Source organism: Ambystoma mexicanum, chromosome 4p, assembly GCF_040938575.1.
Source record: "Ambystoma mexicanum isolate Mex_15411 chromosome 4p, UKY_AmexF1_1, whole genome shotgun sequence".
Taxonomy (NCBI): domain Eukaryota; kingdom Metazoa; phylum Chordata; class Amphibia; order Caudata; family Ambystomatidae; genus Ambystoma; species Ambystoma mexicanum.
In genome coordinates, this window is record NC_090927.1 from 1,252,830,039 (window position 1) to 1,252,849,416 (window position 19,378).

The window sequence follows — 19,378 nt, forward strand, 5'->3', positions numbered from 1 at the left end:
TTCTCCATGACACATGAGCAAAAGCCATTGCAAAAAGTACAGGTCAGATTCAAAAATAAAAGAAAAAGGTTTGGGGGTTCCATAAAGATGGAAGGAAAGGAGCAGTAAAGAGAATCTTTACAAACACAAGCCCGCTTCAGTAAAGACTTGGCAGGACTCCCTGTAGTCCTTTTACATAAGGACTACAGGGAGTCCATGTGCCCACATAAGTTGCGCATCCTGGATAAGCGTAAACATTTGCATTGGATCCGGGGATGGGGAGGGCAGGGGTGGCGGTGGGGGTGGGGGGTTGCGAGACAGGGAAAGGGGTTGGGGAAGTCTGTGGTTTTATGACAACAATTCAATAGACAAGTTTAAAAAAGGGAATGGTATTTGTATGTGGGTTGCGTCTCATGCTTACTTGGCTTCTGGTTTATTGGTCATGGGACGGTGTATTGTTTGCTAGCTTGCAGTTCAATGAATTAACAAGTCACTTACCCCCTGGTAACCTTCTTTCGACTGGATGTTCCTCCCAACCTTGTAAGATACGAAACTTAAGACCGTGTACTAAAGCTGAAGAAACCTGAACAGTGTGTCAGAGGTATGCAGGGCTCTCCCGCGTCAATAACCAAGGCAGAGAGGTACTATTGCCGCCATGGTACTGTCCTTGGCTCCAACAACAAAGCACCGTCAGTAAAGACAGCACAGCCAGTGAGTCGGAGACACCGATACCAAACCAGCCTGTGTTAGAACCAAGGTTGCAAGCGGCAAAATTGTATGAAGAAATCTAAAGAGAACTGTGTGTGAAAAGTATGAAACAAGCGACACGAATATAATTGAAAACCAGAAGAGTGATTGAACTTTTGGAAGCCAAGAAAGATACTGCAGACAGAATAGTCGGCACCACATAGGTGCTCATTCAAAGGTCTCTGAGAAACTGGACTGTGTCTCCCCGGCTGGTCCCCGGTGATTTGTCATCCAGGTGGCCTGGACACGGCCATCGCTTTTGGATCCAGTTCCTGGGTTTGGCCCAGTGAGGGAGGATCACCTGGATGGGGGGGCCTTGGGGAGTGGGACACCAATGGGTGAGACGTGGTCTCCCCCTTCTTTCAACACCTTTTCCCCATCGTACCATGTAGGATACTCTAAATCACTGCCCCCTGAACCCCATTTCCGACAAACACTTTTGTACAATACAAAAAACAGACTAACACCAGAGCCGCTTACCTGACATGTGCCAATACAAAGGTCTGGCAAAGTCAGCACACACCTGACCGCCCTTTCCCTTCCCCACAGGTATACGATAAAAAGTGGAGCCCAAGAGCACAAAAAGAGAAAGGCAGACTGCACGACGTGAGAGCCAACTCAGCAAAGTAGTTCAAGAGGAGGAGAAAGACTAGTAACAAGGAGAGACGCAACCTTGCCGTTTCCGACCAAGGCCAGTGAAACCTCGGTAGAAGGAATTCGAAATTTGCGAATAATAGCCAGCGTGTGTTGCAGCAGATGTCAATGGTACATGAGACCCTCCTCCGCTGATTACCAAGCCGGGGAGAGACACTTGTCTCTGTGGTACCAACCTTGACTCCAAAGAGAAGGAAAGCCAAGCAGTTCATCACAGCAGGTGAGTCGATAAGAAACCGAACTGTGTTGAACGAAAAGTAGCCAACGGCTAATTTGAACTTTGAAAGGTTTAAAGAAACTATTGATGAGCGAGGGGAAAATCAGCAACAGAGGAGTCCGGCACCACGTGGGTTCTCACGCAGGAAACTCTGGGCGAATACCCAATGGTAGAGACTACCATAACCAGAAGGCCTTGTGAAGAAACGAAAAGAGGTCAAAGTGGTCATACAGGGGTCTTGTAAAATCTTCTGTACCGTCGAAAGTCTTTGACCGACAGATGATTGAGAAGCTAAGGGAAATGAGTCCCGTTAGCTATAGTCCCTATGAATAGCGTGTTGTAAAGTTGGAAAGAGTGAACCCAGCGGAGGGATGCTGACAAAAGGAGCGAAGCCTGAAGTCCCTATGAACAATGTGTTGACAGGAGTGAACCCGACCGGGGGATGTCCACAGTGAATTGTTTGAAAAGACATTAAAACTCATGAAAGTTAGAACAGCCATAGTGAACCCGAAGGAGGGAGGCTGGCGTTTTAAAGGGGCCCAAATCCGAAAGAGGAAGATTCAGGGGTGGAAAGTCACCACCCAAAGTTCATTTAAAAAGGAACCGTTTAAATGATTTGTTGAATACGACTTGAGGAGTCTATGCCTGGAAGAGATGGACCCAGGGGTGAAGCCATCACACAGAGTATACGTGGAACAGAACTTTGTTTGTTGAATATATCAGGCCCTCGAAGGCAAGAGATATTTATTGAAGAGACTTAACCAAAGAAGAACCTGATAGCTGGAACGGAACTGTTGGCAGGTGCTGGGAAAGCTTGAGCGTGTGCTGTACTCCAAAGTCCCACCTTGTTCCGTGCTGAAATAGTAGGGAAGGGAGACCTCAAGGCAATCACATCCTGTCTTATTATTTGGGAACACTTCTTTCTTTACTGAAAACCCTATCCCACACTTTTTCTATAATTAGTTGTAGGGATTTGGCAATAGTTTTTTTTTTTTTAGTATAGGCTTTTTACTTTGACAAGACGCCACAAGGACTGCCTTATTTTTCATTTCATGGTCGAAGTTTGCTCTCATCTTAGATTTAGTTTAGATGTTTTTCCACCCTGCATTTATAGTTTAATAAACACCCTTGAACTGAGATCACTTGTATCTGTCTTTAACGATGCCACCATGAGTTCCTTACAGGTATCGGGTTTGCCAAATGTGTTATTGGAGATCAAAGTGGTCCTGCAACGGATCAAGCTAAACCACTTGAACATTCAAAGGTTTTTGATAGTTTAATGCAAACCGAAATTGATCTGAGCCTGGCTGAGGGGAATCCAGGGGGAACCGTAAGTCGCCCGAGAAGGAATATTCTCTGAACATTGTGAAAAGGGGGATCTGAGTCCAGAAGAGGGGGATCCACAGTAATGATCATGCAAAAAGGGATCAGAGCCCGGCTGAGGGGGATTTAGAGTCAATAACAAGAATTGAGTGCATATAAGAGGAAAGGAACTTTGTGTTTTGTTTTGGTACATCAGACCCTATAAATCAAGAGACTTTGGTACAGAAGGCACCGATGCTGGTAATGGAACTGTATGCTTGCGACGAAGAAGCCAAAGTGTGTGCTTTGCTCGAGTGAACCGCCTTGTCCCGTGCTGAAAATGTGGGGAAGGGAGGCCAATGGCCTGAACATCCCGAGATATAATTTTGTGAACACTTTTTCATGAACACTACCCCACACTGTATTTAGCGGTAAGGATTGGAAATCATTTTTTTTTTTTAGTATAGGACTTTTTACTTGATGAGACTCCACTAGGATTGCATTATTATTATTATTATTATTATTATTTGATGGTCGTAGCTTGCTCCCCATCTGTAGATTTACGTTTAGATAGGCGTTTATCACACCATTGTTGATTGAACTGTGGTCACTTGTGTCGGTCTTACTGTTGATACCATGCCTTCCTTACAGGGAACACACAAGTCATTTTAGTACTAGATTTACATCACAAACTGGGACCAGAAATGGGATTGCAGGGGACACATTTGTGAGTCCCTTTAGAAATTGAATTATCAGCGGCATCTTGAAGTAAGAGGCTTCTTCAGACGTGCGCTTAAAATTTGAAAGCGCCGCCAAGTATCCCTTGATGGTTCCAATCTGGAGTGCCAGATTAGCTAGATGCAATAGGAAAGACAACACCATAGGTGTCTCACACTGAAAAGGATCCACATTCTTCTACCTGCACCAACTGCAGAATGTGTTCCAACGGCAGCGATACAGAAGCTTTGTTGCTGGCATTCTGGCTGAAAGCAAAATCTCCATTACGTCTTCCAGGAGGTCCCAAACCTTGTATCTCAACCTCTCGGAAACCATGCATGAAGGTTGGGTGTCTTGACCTCAGGATGGAGAACCCGACCCTCGTTTTGCTTGAGAAGGTTCTCTCTATGTGGAAGACTCATTAGAGGTCAGATGGACATGTCCAGAAGGTCCAGGAACCATATCCTGCTGGCTCAATCCAGAGTAATTAGAATCATGGATTTCCAGAACTTTCTCAACCTCCCGATTACTTGAGGAATGACAGGGACTGGAGGAAACACGCACAGGAGTCGAAAGTCCCAGGCCACTACGAACGTGTTCCCTACAGCTCCTCTTGGCGGCAATTCCCTGGATAGAACAGCTTGCACTTCCAGTTGACACAGGATGCAAACAGACCTATCCGAGGTGTTCCTCAAAGGGCGAACATCTCTTGAAGGTCTTCCTGAGCTAGTTCCCACTCATAGGAGACTGTTCTCTGCCTGCTCAGAGCATCCGCCGCCGTGTTCTCTCCGGATAGGTGAACTGCTGATTGGGAGACTCCTTCTTGAATTGTCCAGAACCAGAGCTGAATTGCTTCTCTGCACAGTGGTAGGGACCCTACACCTACTCTCTTGTTGAGGTAGTACATGGTCACTGTGTGGTCTCTCATTATCAGGACTTTTTTCCCCGTACAGAGGGCAGAAAAGCCTTGAGCGCAAGTTTTCCCTCAGCTCCAAAAGGTTGATGTGTAGTCTGGACTCCGATGGAGACCAACAAGCGCTGACGGTCTCAATCCTCCGTCCTTATTGGGAATCAAAAAGTAAGGGGAGTACAAGCTTTTGTTCCTCTGTCACAGGTACTGGTTCTATAGCACCTTCCTCTAGCAGACTCAACATTTCCTGCAAAAGGAACGGATCTGGAGTTTTGTAAGAGTGGCTCCCCGGTGGATGATCCAGAGACCTTCTCAAAAAGGGGAGGCAGTAACCCTGAGCTACTGTTTCCAATGTCCAAGCATCTGAAGTAATGCCCCGCCAGTCTTGCAGATGTTGAGTGAGTCTGCTTCCCACCAGGGTCTTGTAGATTAAGGCCTCAGAAATTTTGAGGCAGCTGACACAGCGGCTGAGGGTAAATAAGCCTTTGCTTGGGCCTCCTTGCCACATCTTCCTCATCCACCATGAGGAATCTTTCTTTGACTAGCCAGTCCTCTCGCTCTTCCAAATAAGGAGTAATGGCAAAAGGACCTACCTCTCCAAGCTTGTGCATCGGGGTGGAGAGGTTGAGGCTGTCTAATGACAGCCTCAAGTGACTTGGCTGCTGCTTTTGAGGTCTACAGCTTCTCTAGGCCCTCGTCAGCCTTGCTGCCAAATAGCTGAGTGCCGTCAAAGGGAACATCGAGAAGTCTAGATTGCACTTCTGGCGCAAAGCCAGACTTCCTCAACCATGCAAATCGGCATAGGACAGTGCTCGCCGTCTTGGCTCTGCTAATGCCGTCAGCAGAGTCCAACCTTGACTGGAGAGACTCACACATTGCCTCCTTTCCATCTCTGACAATGTTCATAAAGCCTTCTCTCTCCTCTCCTTCCAGAATGTGTTCAGCCGCCATGGAAATATAATCCCACAAGGTGTAGGAAAACATAGCAAGTGTACAAGTGGCATTGAATGACTTCATAGCCATACTCCCGGCTGAAAACACCTTTTTTGCCATTGCGTCGAAACGCTGGTCGTCCCTATTTGGTAGAATTGTGGGATATGCAGCTTGCTTTGAGGTGGCAGTTGCTTTCCAGTGTTTGGTGTCTGGATAGATACTCCGGATCACTAATCTGAGGTATGTACTTTCTTGGAAGATTTTTATTCACAGCCGAGCTGGTCTCCGGCCCCTCCTAATTAGCCTTTACCCTTTTCTGAAGGGATTTATGGAATGGTAATACAGGGTCCCTTTGAGGGCCTTTGTCCAAGATGTCTTAGAGGTCATCTTGCTCAACGGGGGTGGCAGGGAGTGGGGGGCTGTTCTGCCCCATTCCAAACATTCTGTCACTTTAGACATTAGTTGTCTGTAGGATGCATTAGCATGTTCTGCTGGATCAGGCTTCCCAAATTCCAATTCCGGATTAGTGTCAAGGCCACTTGCTGTTTCAATGCTTTTGGCGTTGGAGGTCTCGAAGGACTATCTGTAATTCAAAGGAGTCTTCAACAGACAAGGACTGGGCCTGCAGTCGACTCGAGACCTTGAAGGTTCTCGAAGGGTCGTATGCTTCTCTCCCGGGCCCAAGGGTGCACCGGTTTTAGCCTTTGCCTTTTTCTTGTCGGCTTTAAAAGGCGCAACAAGGACATGGCTCTTTGTCTTTTCTCTCAAGGGGGCTGAGGCCGCCTTCTCAAAGATTTTTAACATCTCCTGTCTAAAAACCGCCCATTTGTTAGGAGTCGCCGACATATTCGGGCAGGCTACCATGCGTTAAGGCGAGGAGTCAGAGGACGAGGATTGGTATCAATGGTGTCTTCCTTTCTGTAACTGAAGAAGAGTGCTGAGAATCGCTTCGAGAGCGTTTCTTCGACTGCTTCCTCCATGGAGAGTCACTTCTCAACTCATTAGAAAAAACGACTTTTCAACAGAGTTGTGAATGGGAATTTTAAAAGGGGCCTACCTGCTGCGTGTTTCCCCTTGTGTTCCTACAACGCCTTACCCGTCATGGACTGGCATAATACGCAGTCAGCCGTTCTGTGGTCGACGCCAAGACACCACAAACAGACCTGATGTGGGTCGGTTATCGACATCTTGGTACTACAGTCAATATACTCCTTGAACCAGTCATCGAGGTAGAAGAGGCTGAAGAAGCCATTCTCGAAGCTATCTCACAGTTTCAAGGGAAACCAAAAATGTGCTGTATCCCAAGCGTAAGCTGTTGCAAAAAACAGAACTGAAGTAACGTGTGCAGTGCATGCTATTTATACCTTCGATAACATCAACCTTGAGACGGAGACCATCGAGGGACATCGAGGCACCCTCTGTTGCAAAGAAAATTTCTGAAGCAGCTGACGCTGGAAGGGAAGATATCTAAAGAAGATATGTGGGAGGACGCAATCCATTCGAAGTGTATGTTTTCTCCTCGGTCACAGAAGAACACTTACTTGCTCCTTGCCAAGTGTAGATTTCTTAAGGGGTGGATTAATAAATGCCTACGGAGTATCAAAAACCTCTACTTTCAAGACCAAATCAACCAGAATTGTCATTTGGGCTTCACTTTCATGCACGAGCTGTGAACTAATTGTGCTGTCTTGGGGCAGAGCAAAAATAAGGCAACCTGCACCCCTGTTCCAGAGCTCAGTACGTAAGTATCTTACAATAGCTCTGACATCAAGCAAATTATTAAGGGTCTTCAGAGCTCAAGCTCTACAACCAGAGGCAAGCAGATAAACCCTTGTATCATAATCCATTTGCCCGCATCCAAGCAAGGCCTACTGGTGCTTTGGATAGCCCACAATGTACATTTCTTGATCTGCCTCAACCCAGATTACATTCATAGCCACTTGGTCATCACACACATCACCTGCTACTATGCTAACCTGATGTTGGGTGAGCAGTGTCAGAGATCAAAAGTGACAACTTGAGCTCATGCAGTTAATTCCACCCACAAGCTCATGGGGACCACCTTCTGTGGGCCCAACAGATTCAATTCCAGCTTGCACTTTGTGCACACATGTCCACAATGGTTGCGTGTACCTGCCATTTTCAATATTGGGCTCAAGTCTAGCCCCAGCCCAATTTAAGCCTTCGAAGCTGCAGAATCATATTGTGTGGTAGAGGGTTATTTATCAAGTAATCAATGAAGCAAAATAGTTAAAGGCCCAAGTCCTTAATCATTCTTGACATCTCCCTTTCTCTGAACTTCTATTCTCTAAACGAGTAATCTTTCTTTCACGTCTCAATTCTGTAGTTTTATTAGGTCATTTCTAAGACTTTTAATCTAACACTGCTCTTTCCTCATGCATCACAATTCTTGGATAACGGTCTTCACCCTACATTTCAAAAGCATCTTGTTTACATTTATCTCATACCAGAGTTGTTCATAGAGATGCTTTGTGTTTTCCTTCTTCCTGTGTCTCTTATAGTACTTATTGATCTATAGCTCTAGAACATTTAGTTACAATTGCGTACTTGGAATCTTATTTGGGATTGATTGAATAACTTATTTTCCATACATCGTCTGTATCCCATAAATCCCAGCATGGGATTACAGGCTTCTGAAAGACACATTCCAGCGGATTGTCAAGGTTTTGTAATATTTAAGGGGCAGGCATTGTGGCAAATAGACTTTTAGCATTGGCAGGCCAGGACCTTTGCTGAAGAATTTTAAAAAGAAGATTCATATTGTACCTTAGAGGGTGAGAGGAAGCGCAGAATGGAACACAATCCTAAAAAAAAAAACTGTTTGGCGGTGGTACCCTTGCACTACCAGTTGTGCTCAACCAAGAAGGTCTATAGTCTACATCTCTGTCTTTGCTATATGACTAGTCACTTGTGGGCCGCCTATGTGGTCAATGTGGCCACTGCAGCTAGATCTAGTGTCACTTTTGAAGTGCCATGGCCAATTGCCTATTCAGGGGTAAGTGGGCCAATGGTCGCAGCTGCAGGCTAATACGAATGGCCAATCAGGTCTCTTTGGGAAGCCTAGTGCATGAGCAGAGGCAATTCTTGGCCAAAGTTACCCCAGGCCATGGCCAGTGCCCAAAAGCCCTGGGCAAACTGTATACCAGGCATGGGCACAAGCTATGCTCATTGGGCCTATCTGGCTGCCCAGGAATAGTCCCTGCCCTGCTCAAAGTATTCACTGGGCATCTGAATCCAAGGGCCCGTGAGGGTCTGAGTCACAGGAGTCCAAGGGGCATGCCCAAAGACCTGCCCCAGTTTAACTGGGCACTAGGCAATTCAGCCCATTGGGTGGCTTGGAGGTGCACAGGAAGGCACAGGGGCCATGTCCCAGTCAAATACATTGCTGGCTACAGTCACAGGCCCAGTAAGCAGTTAGGGTGGCTACGGGATTCCGAGGGCCCTGCATCAAATAAAGTGCTCACTGCCATGGTCTCAGTCCATGTCCAGTGGGAAGATTGGGTAGGTCAGGGTTGTTTAGATGGCCTACTAGATGTCTGAGGATTCCCTCAACAGGACCAAAAGGCTCTGCCCAGGTCAAATTGTCATGTCAGCTTTTAACTTTTCCTTTAAAGAAAATATCAAATTCTGTAAAAAAAAAAAAAAAAAAAAGGAAGGTTATAGTTGCAGAGCAAAACAACCACTCAAAAGATTTACCACTTATGGTTTCTAAAGCAACCACACCTAAACTACAGTACAACTTGGCCACCGCCTTGTACCGTTCATGACGATACATATGCAAACACAAATTATATTCCTGCACTTAACCCAGATAGGATCCTACTTACCTCTGGGTTCAATTTTTTTCAGGAAACTTCACTTTGGTGGATTCAAGTGCTTCTTTGTATAGTCAACTTCATGCGTTTCTTCACTTCTCAAGTTCGGGTGCCCTTGTCAGCATTTCTCAAGTTACTTTGCTCCCCTTGGCACCTCTATGGTTTAGAGGCTCTCCTCAACGCCTCTACAAATCTTCCTCTTAATCCAGAGATACATGCTGAGTTCTAGTTTGACTCTTTCAAACCTCTTAACAGTTTCCTTGTTCCTTTGTCCTCCACAAGGTAGCTCATATCCTTTCTCTTTCTCCAAACTTTAGAGGATTGGACGCTTTGGAATTAATCTGTCCCTCTTTCCTCCTAAAGGCTATACCGGAAGTATAACCAATGGCCACCATTTTGTTTCTCTTCTCAATGCTTTCTTCCACATGTATCAGCTACATATCTGCAGTGTTTCCAATGCTGTTGGCTCCACACCATACCATACCATACCATACCATAAAGTCCTGCTGCATCAGGGTCACAAATGGTTTTCGACTGTGCACAGCCATCAATTGCTCCACCTCTATTCTATCCACACACAATCCCAATCCCAATCCCAATACCAATCCCAATACCACTGTAGGTTCATGACCAGCAGGCTTTGATAGATAGGCCTGTGCACATCACAGTGATGTCTAATAGCAATGTGACACCTCACCACAATGTCTAAAATACATTCCCCCCTAGTTTTATAAATATTCTGTACCTTCAGATGTTTAATATTCACCTGTTTTGTAATTGTGTTGTGAAAGATGCATTCTGTCTAGGCACCTATTCAGCCTGTGAGCCTGTGCTACAATTATCGAGCCAAGAGTGCATTAAGGTCGCCCCTTTTCCATAGCAGTTTGATCTAGTGTTTTTGTTGATGCTATCCATTTTACTCCTAGTTTGTTCCTCACACTATGTATTTACACACTTAACAACAAAGTAAACAAAACTCCTTATTATACCTTCCAGATAAATATATGGAATCGTCCGACTATTTAAATAAAGGGGTAAGTGAAAATGCAAATGAAAATGGTGAAATGTTCATCTTTCTCTGGTACTGTTTTACTTGAACATTTTTCAGGTTTATATTTACAATGCACCCCCAACTAGCAGTCTATCTTGTACAAGACCTCCCTCCACCCCCAAAGTACTTGTTCTTTGTACTATTCGACTTACGATAAGGATTGCAACAAAACAAGCCAGTGTTGTGTTCCAGTCTCCATTACCAGTTGCTGCTGCTTTCCCTACCAGCACACTGTAAAATATGAAGTCTCCAAGTCCAAGTTTCACTCCCCCTGTTGCAAAAAGATAAAACATGATTTATACAGGTTAAAACATTGGTATGTAGAAATGATTCTTACAGACTTGTGAAAGCAGATAACATTTGAAATAAAAGGTGCACCTCTAGCCCATACTTTGATTGATTTTGTTCTAAATTGTCTTGATTCAGTCCTGAATGAGGTGAATACAGATGTCCCATTTAGTGTCGGTGTACCTCCACCACACTTGATGTATGCTGATGAAATGGGTCTATTAATATCTCCAAGTGTACAATTTGAACCGTAGGTGTATCTAGCTCTTTACACATGAATGTTGTTTAAATTGGTAAATAGTGTACATCTGAAAATATTTAATTGTTTGGGGCTCAATTTTAACAAATGAGGAAGCTGGAAAGCCCCTTAACCTCTTGCAAAGAATTAAATATCGCAGAGCATGGCCTTTGTACATCTTTTTAAAAACGTTGCAGGCTGTGCATTGCCACCTGTTGAAGTTTACTGATCCAAGTGCTGTTTGTCTGCAGTAATATGGGTCAGAATTGTGGGGTCATGGCAACTGTGCAAAGGTTGTTCGTCAATTGCACAGGTCTTTGCTATCCCTTCCACAGAGTACCAGGTAATATTATCCCCACCAATAATATCTTCATGTATATGGTCGTCGGGAACGGCCATAGGCAATATTATTAGTGGGGATCATTTTTGGGGCAAATTGGTGCCAGGGTTGTGGGGGTGTCCCCTGCAGATTCAATAGGTTAATATTGCTGCAAAAATACTGCGCCATTCTTGTATGGCGATATTGATGCAGGGATGACACATGGAACCTTCCACAGTATCTAATGCCGGAAAACACAAATTTAACATTTTGTGCTTAGGCCTGTGTTATGCTGGATTCATTTATGATTATTTTATGTTATTTTATGATCCAACTCCTATAGTAAGACTTACAAAGGTATGCTAATTGTCCTTTTAGTGAACACTTCACACTGAATCTGTTGGTTGTCTCCATGATCATCAGTCTGGCTTCAGAGCTGCCAAAAGCACAGAAACTGCTCTCCTGAACATCCGTGAAGACCTGCTCTCCAACCTTGATTCCAACACCCCCTGTGTCCTCATCTTACTTGATCTCTCTTCTGCCTTTGACACAGTCAAGCATGCCATCCTGCTCAACCGTCTCTGTGATAACCTGGGTATCACCGGTCAGGCCCTGGCGTGGCTGACCTTTTTCCTCTCCGATCGACCTTCCCAGGTCCAACTTGGGTCCTTCCTCTCCTCTATCTCCATCTCTACCTGTGGTGTTCCCTAGGGGCCTAACCTCTCTCCCTGGCTGTTCAGCCAATACCTGACACTTCTTGGCCACTGCATTGCCGCTCTCTGCCCCAACTTTCTGGCTACCTTCAGCCACCTCTTCTCCCTCTCTCATCTCTGCCTGTCTGTCTGTCCGCCATCCAGGAGTGGTGTGCCGCCAATGATCTCTGCCTTAATGCCAGTAAGACTGAGATTCTCCTCATCAGCACACCCGCTAACTCCTTTCCTGTCACTTTCTGGCCGGCCTCTCTTGGCCCGCTTCCTGTTCCCACCTGCGAGGCTAAAAACCTTGGGGTCATCTTCGACTCCACATCCTCCTTCTCTCCTCACATCTTTAACGTCTCTAAGAATTCACACTACCAGCTGCTCCTCGTCAGGTATTCTTCCTTTCCTCTCCTTCCCCCAGAAGCTCACTGTCTCCAGAGCTCTGGTTCTCTCTAGGCTGGGCTATTGCAACAGCCTCTTTCTAAATCTGCATGCTTCTACTCTCTGGCCTCTGCCCTCTGCAACTCATCCAAAACAGGACTGAAAGATTTGTCCTTGGCCTCAAGCCCAGGGATCGTATCTCTCCAGGACGGAAATCTCTGCACTGGCTTCCAGTGGCTGCGAGGATCAAGTTCAAAACCCTCTGCATTGTTCACAAGGCCTTCTGGGGCCTAGGGTCTCAATACCTTCAACTCTCTTCCAAAATATCTTCATTTCGAGCTCTTTGCTCATCCGCCTCCAACTCCCTCAGGGTGAGTCGCTTCTCCAAGCAACGAGTTGGTGGTAGATCGCCTTCTTCGGCTGGGGCCTCGCTCTGGAACAGCCTCCCTGCCTCCCTGAAACTTGAGGAGAACCATCTCCAGTTCTGGAAGCACCTCAAAACCTTTCTTTTTGCTTCTGCTTTCTCTCATCCTCTCCCCTGCTGAATTACCTGGCAGAAACTGAAACTGCACTGGTTACCTGGCCACCCTCTGATCTCAGGCCCATGTCCCCTCCCCCGCCAGTCACACACCTAGACTGCCTCCCTTGCAACCCCTGCACTTGGGAACTTTTCTGTATCCCTACTGTCCCCCTACCAACACTTGACACCTGATGTCTGCACTTACCCTTGCACTTGCCCTTGTACTTGCCACCAGCTGGTCGTACTTTTACTTATTGTTTATTTATTTTATTTAGCCCATGTACTGCACTGTCCCCTCGCCCCCCAGAACCCGCACTTTCCCTCTTCCCATGCACTTGCGCAATCTGAATGACACCTGGCCTAGTAGGATTGTTCTCTGTCTTCCCTCTGTTCCCTCTCCCTTGCCTCGTCGCACCTTGAAACACTTGTGTATAGGCGCGTTATAAATGCCATATCATATCACAAGTATTGACGGCCTGCAATGGCTAACATATATAAAGAAAATGGTTGCAGGTATAGAGACTGAAAAGGAGGTACTGCAATAAAGTTTAATCTGCTTACTGGGAGTGGGTCCTTGCGGAACATATGGATGTTGCCAGTAGTAGGACAATGGCCATCACACATTTTGAATTCAAGAGCTCCAATGGGCAGGACCCCCTTCAGAATATTGCCAATCTCTGTAAACTGCTCAATATATATGCAACCAGAAATTTCAAATGCAACCTGCCTCTCTCAGGTATATGTGTAGGTCAGACCAGGGGCAGTGAGCAAAGCACATGTTCTGTTCCTGTCCCCTGTGCGCAGGGGCTGGAGAGCACAGCTGCATTTTTGTCTGTGTTCTCTCTACGCCAGCAGCAGAAACAAATTGTTGGTTCCCATGTTCAATAACTATAAACTGTGCTCCATTCAAGGAGCTTTGTTTTGTTACATATGAACCTTAATTTTCTTTAATGTAATGTGCTGTGCCAAGATGTATTCAAACTGAATGGATCACGCAAGCATAATTTGGTTTTGATTTTTACCTTTATGCGGAGTGTGGGATTAAGCCGGAATATGTCGCTTTCCACTCATAATACTAATTGACTCTGTCGGTGGTAATATGACAAAACGTTGGCATTATAGTCTAATTTGTTGTCTTGCATATTATATCTTAAATGGTGGCAGCTCAAGTTTACCAAAGAAGATACCTAATTTAAGCATTTTTTGTAAACTTGGATAAAACAATGAATTGATGGCTGTAGAATGGCACCAAATTGTAAAGCACGTAGTTTCTATTTAGTTCATATAAATTTCCCCTGTAGTTTTAAAAAACATTTAATGATAATAAAGAACGACACATGTATGTGGTAAATGGTATTTGCAGGGTGGTAATTAGGTCACAAGGCACTTGTGCATCACATCATTGGTTAGCTTTTATATAGTATTTTATCATTATTATTTATTTGTATTCAGTAATTAAACACATTTTCAATAGACATTTATATACACATCGTAATATTTATACATACATACATACATCTTCATAATCATGTTAAAACCAACAGTTACGTAATTTAGACAATAGATCAACTCATCCTGTAGTACATAACCCATTCTCATAAATCATAATACCCTGTACAATACCTGAATATAATTTGTAATGAAACATCTTGATAACCTGTACATGCTACAACAAAACAGCTATACATATAATAGTAGCCTTAGCAGCCCAAAATGAGCAAAGTTAATTACAATTATAAATAGTAAAAGTGCAAGTTACCATATCTTGCAGTTTTAAGAAACTCAATTAAATTGTTTAATTAATTAATATATCAACTGTAACTTAACAATACTTACATTCATTTACTTGGGAATTACACACAGTAATCCTTAGGAAGTAATTTCCTTATATGGCACCATAACCCAAATAGAGGCAGTTGCACCTTTTCACTCTCGGTATTTAAACAGTACTTCCAGAAAGAGTTTGTTTTTATGAAATCGTAACTATGTATGAGACTACCAAACGTGGTAATAATTTCTGGTCCGAGACTTTAACACTCAGTAAACAGGTGCTTAGATGCCCCCAACAAAACATCACTTTTACATACCCGGCATGTACGTTCATGGTGCGGAACGTTTACCTTGCACCCTGAATTGACAACACAGGCAATTGGTTAGTGCTTAATTTTAACAACAAATTTCTAACCCCAGGGCTTGGACAAATTAACACATACCTTTGTGCCCTAAGGTAGGCATGCGAAATGTTTACCACTTCCGCATAAGATCTTAAACTGTAGAGGTGGTTGTAATTCTTTATCCAGTCCCACAACCGTTATTTTCTTTTTAATTAAATGTTTCAAAATGCGACGATTGGTTCCCCGTTTGAAATCAAGGGTCCAATAAATATTAGAAAAAACACTTTGTCATACCATTGAGATAATCATTCACTTTGGATTTCCTTACTATAAACATTGTAGTGGACATCAAGGCGAGTAATTAGCATTGCGGGTTATCATTTGATTTTTAAGTACAACATTCCCTGTCTTTTGGTAGCCCGGCCTTTTAATGATACCAGGCCAAACTCCAACCTAATATACTCAATAGGCATGGATTGTGGCAGACCGAGGACCCTTTTCCAAAAGTATCCCTCGATCTGATCCAGCCAGCAGCAATCGTTCATAGCTAATGCATCCAGGCCATAAAGGACCATGCATAAGAACCCCTTCTTGCAGTCCGATTCGCGAACTGGGCAATCAAATTAGTCAATCGTTTGGCTTTAATACTCTTATCTTCTTTAATATGACTATGTTCTAGAAGGGCTCATTTCAAACCCCCAAATATGGGTATTTAAACACTCTTTCAAGGACAGCAAGACTTAAAGTATAAAGGACAGGGCATTTTGTCATTTTAGGGGCAACAAACATTGACCTCTGTTTTATCCACATTTATGGCCAAGTCGTTTACCACTGTATAATCTGCCCATTTCTCAAACAATGCCTTTATCCCGCAATAAGTGAAATTTAAAAGGAAAAGATCGTCAGCGTGTAACATGCACAAAACCGTACCATCTCCCACCTTAGGACAACAACCAATCTTCTGGGTAAATATTAAGGGAAAGTCTGCAGTATATATACAGTACAGCAAAGGTGCCAGGCTAAAACCCTGCTTAACTCCCCTGTTTGTTTGTACTAAAGTTGACAACCCACCCCGGTCATCTAACCTAATCTGTACCGCTTTATCATAGTGCAGGCTTTTAAGGACATTCAACAATCTGCCAGGAAAACCCCATTGCTCCATCTTAGCCCACAACATTTCCTGAAAAACCGCATCTAAGGTTGCCCGGAAATCCACAAAAATGGAATACAGAGCAGCCCCCGCCGACGCAGAAGCCTCTCTTTAGAGTTTATGCATCAAACTAATGTTATGGGATGTACAACACCCTGGCCGGAACCCTGTTTGGGCATAACTCAATATATTAGCCTCCTCGAACCAATGACGTAAAGCTTCTAGCACAAAGGAGGCAAATATTTTCCCTGTGGTGTCCAAGAGGGAAAGTAGTCTATAGTTAGCTGGCAAGCTACAATCACCCATTTTATAAACAGGCACCAAAATCACCTGTTGCCATGAGGACGGTATAGTCGGAGAATAACAGACTTTATCAAAGTACCTTTAAAATAATTGCCCTCTTTCTAGGATTTTGTTTAAGGACAGCATTGGCAAGACCGTTCAGTCCCGTAGCCCTAGAGTTTTTCCTTTTCATTATTTTGTTTTCAATTTCAGCTTCACTAATATCGAATTGCCAACCCTCCAAAGAGTGACTACTAGGCAAAGTCCAATCACATATTACATTACCCCCCTTTATGTACTCAAGCCATACCGCTTCCTGTATTGGGTTAACAATGTTCTCCTTGGTCTTCCCCCTTTGGCTTTGTTCAGATATATCCAAGTGGCCTTGGAGTTTCCCTTTCTCAAGAGAGTAATCCTATCTTGCCATTCTCTATTTCTTTATAGAATACTTCAAACGTTTAAGTCATCCTTTATATCTACACTTAATTTGTCTCATCATGCTTAGTTTCGTATCCTTAGAGAGCAAGGAACCAGACACCAATCTAATTTCCTTGTGCATAGTGCGCTTTGCGTCTCGAATCACCCTATCATACTTTTTAACAACTTTTCGCTAATCGTAATAGGTCTATTAGAGCATATACCACCCAAATTCTTAAACCATTCCTCTAGCTCGTTACCATCCTAAGGCCAGAGCGATTCAATCAAATCTAAGGCCACTACAAGAGCACCAATTTTACTAAGGTTCCTCGTAGTCCATTTTATAGTATTACCTGCATGATTAATCCCTAGTCCCAAACACCCCAGAGAATCCCCCGGGGAATTTACTTAGTCACGCAGGTTTATAGTCAAAGTCAATACATGGTAGTCACTGTAATCACAGGCCATAACTCTAAGCTCACATGTGGCCATAAGACAATAATTACCAAAAGAATAGTCTAATGTGGCCGTAGAGTTATTGCCCACCCAAGTATATTTTCCAGGAATATCTCCTGCTGACCTACCATTTAACATATTGAGGTCCCATTGTCTCAAGTAGCCAACCAATCTATTCCCGCTTACGTTACTACTCCCTTGTGTCATAACACACCTAGGGGCAACCATACTGTAGGGTGGACACAGGAGTTGATCACAACACCTAGCGTTTAAATCTCCCCCCAGTAACACAATATCATCTCCATACAATGCGCTATGACTAATAAACAGCTCCTCCCTCCAAATGTCAGGGCAAAACGTCAATGGAATTCAAACTGGGGGGAAGATAAATGTTAATAATGAACATCCGAGCATTGTCTTTCATTGTATTGGGCCATATTTCAACCCCTGGAATGTAGCCACCATCTGCAGTTTCCCAAACCACCTGAAAATTATACCTTTGGCTAACACCAATTAACAAATGGTCACCCTTTAGGGCCTTTATTAGCTATCATTTGGTACAAATGGTACCCCTCAATGTAAACAGGACTATCTAACCAGGTTTCCTCCAGCATTGTTACATCATGACCAATAAGAAGCTGCATGGACCCTTCCTTCTGTCAGAGGTGCCCATGTATCTGTGTGTTCTAGCAAGCTACCTTAATGTGTCAATTACCAGCTTTCAATGAGTGGGGTTTCTCAGATCTCGTCTTACAAGGGACAAGGTATATTTCCTCTTGACCCAAAGACCCTCTGATATTTTAGGGTTTCTTAGTCCACTTGGGAAACAATTATACATTTGAAATATAGATTTATTTGCCTAGTAGCTCCATTAAGGAACCAGACTACCAGCCCAACAGATAAGGAGTTTATCGACCACTTTTACTCACTAAAAATAGGAAAATAATCCTAAAAATGCACCCAACAAAAAATGGGAAACAGACATGTAGGACCTTGTACCCCTACTTTCACCCTCCCGGCTCCATGAATATGTTTGGACCAGTAGTGTACGTAGTTTCACAGGAAGAAACTACTATTATTACTGCCTAATTGGAAGAAGTAAGCATGTGTCTTTTAATGTGTACGAATAAGGAGCAAAGGAATTATTATTACAAAAACATTTAAGTTTTCCAGTTAAAACATATTTTTACTCGCTTATAACATACTCCCATTGGGAATTGGATTTACATTTTTACTCCCTAAAAAATTATTTTACTCGCAACTTTACAAAATAGAGAGTAAAATACTCCCACTTCAAAATCTTATCTGGAGCACTGCTGACTACCATCATTTAGTTTCCTCATACTGAACCATAATTCTCGGGGACCTCCCAAATAAGGTACAAACTGACTCTTCACTGTATAAAGTTTAAAACATGAAAAGGTGGAAAATTACAAGACCATAAAAAACATATGCACATACGTCATTATTAACAATGTTATTTGGGGTAATCCTATATATATAAAATTCTATAACCATAACTGTACTTAGGGGACTGGGCATGTCCACAAACATCTTCAGCCCCTAAGACCTGGCTTGCCCTCTCAGTGCCCCCTCTTCTCAAATCCATCAAGACTGTCGGGAAGGTCATAAAGGGAGTGACATAGCTGGTTTGTAGTTCAGTGGACTAGTGCATCCAATACAAAGATCTGGGTTTGAATATCTGTTGACAGGTTAAAATCCCGACAGGTCCACTCAATCCATCCTCTTTCTGAGGTCAATAAAATGAGTGTCATTGAGTTGTGTAGCAACAAGCATTGGTCATCTGAGCGAAGATACCCCACTAGGATGAACATGCACTCTAGAAGTACACTGGTTATGCAAGGTTATATTCAAATCCTGAGGCTCTTTAAAATGAGCATATATAGTTCATGGTTAAAACCCTTTTGTTAAGGTGATTGTTGTGAAAAATGAAATGAGAACCAACAGCAGTAATCGTGATTCAAGCGAACAACCCATTTATCATGGCATATTTGTCGAATATTACTATCTGTGGTCATTCCTATGTTCCCAAAATGCTTTTTGATTTCATGAACAGCAACCCGGAACCTTCACTGGTGCTATTGGTCCCCTTGAGCTTTCTCATAGTGGTATTTTGAAAAAGTACAATAGCAAACATGTTATATGGAT

The 19,378-nt window shown here is 43.6% G+C and overlaps 1 protein-coding gene across 1 annotated transcript in view; it reads right to left on the reverse strand.

The window, feature by feature from the left end:
* PSEN2 (presenilin 2) overlaps positions 1 to 19,378 on the reverse strand; it is a 609,714-nt gene that overhangs the window by 88,545 nt on the left and 501,791 nt on the right. Inside the window, exon 10 of the mRNA XM_069606926.1 lies at positions 10,499 to 10,617. Within this exon, the coding sequence (XP_069463027.1) occupies positions 10,499 to 10,617 (119 nt within the window). The remainder of the gene's footprint in view (positions 1 to 10,498; positions 10,618 to 19,378) is intronic.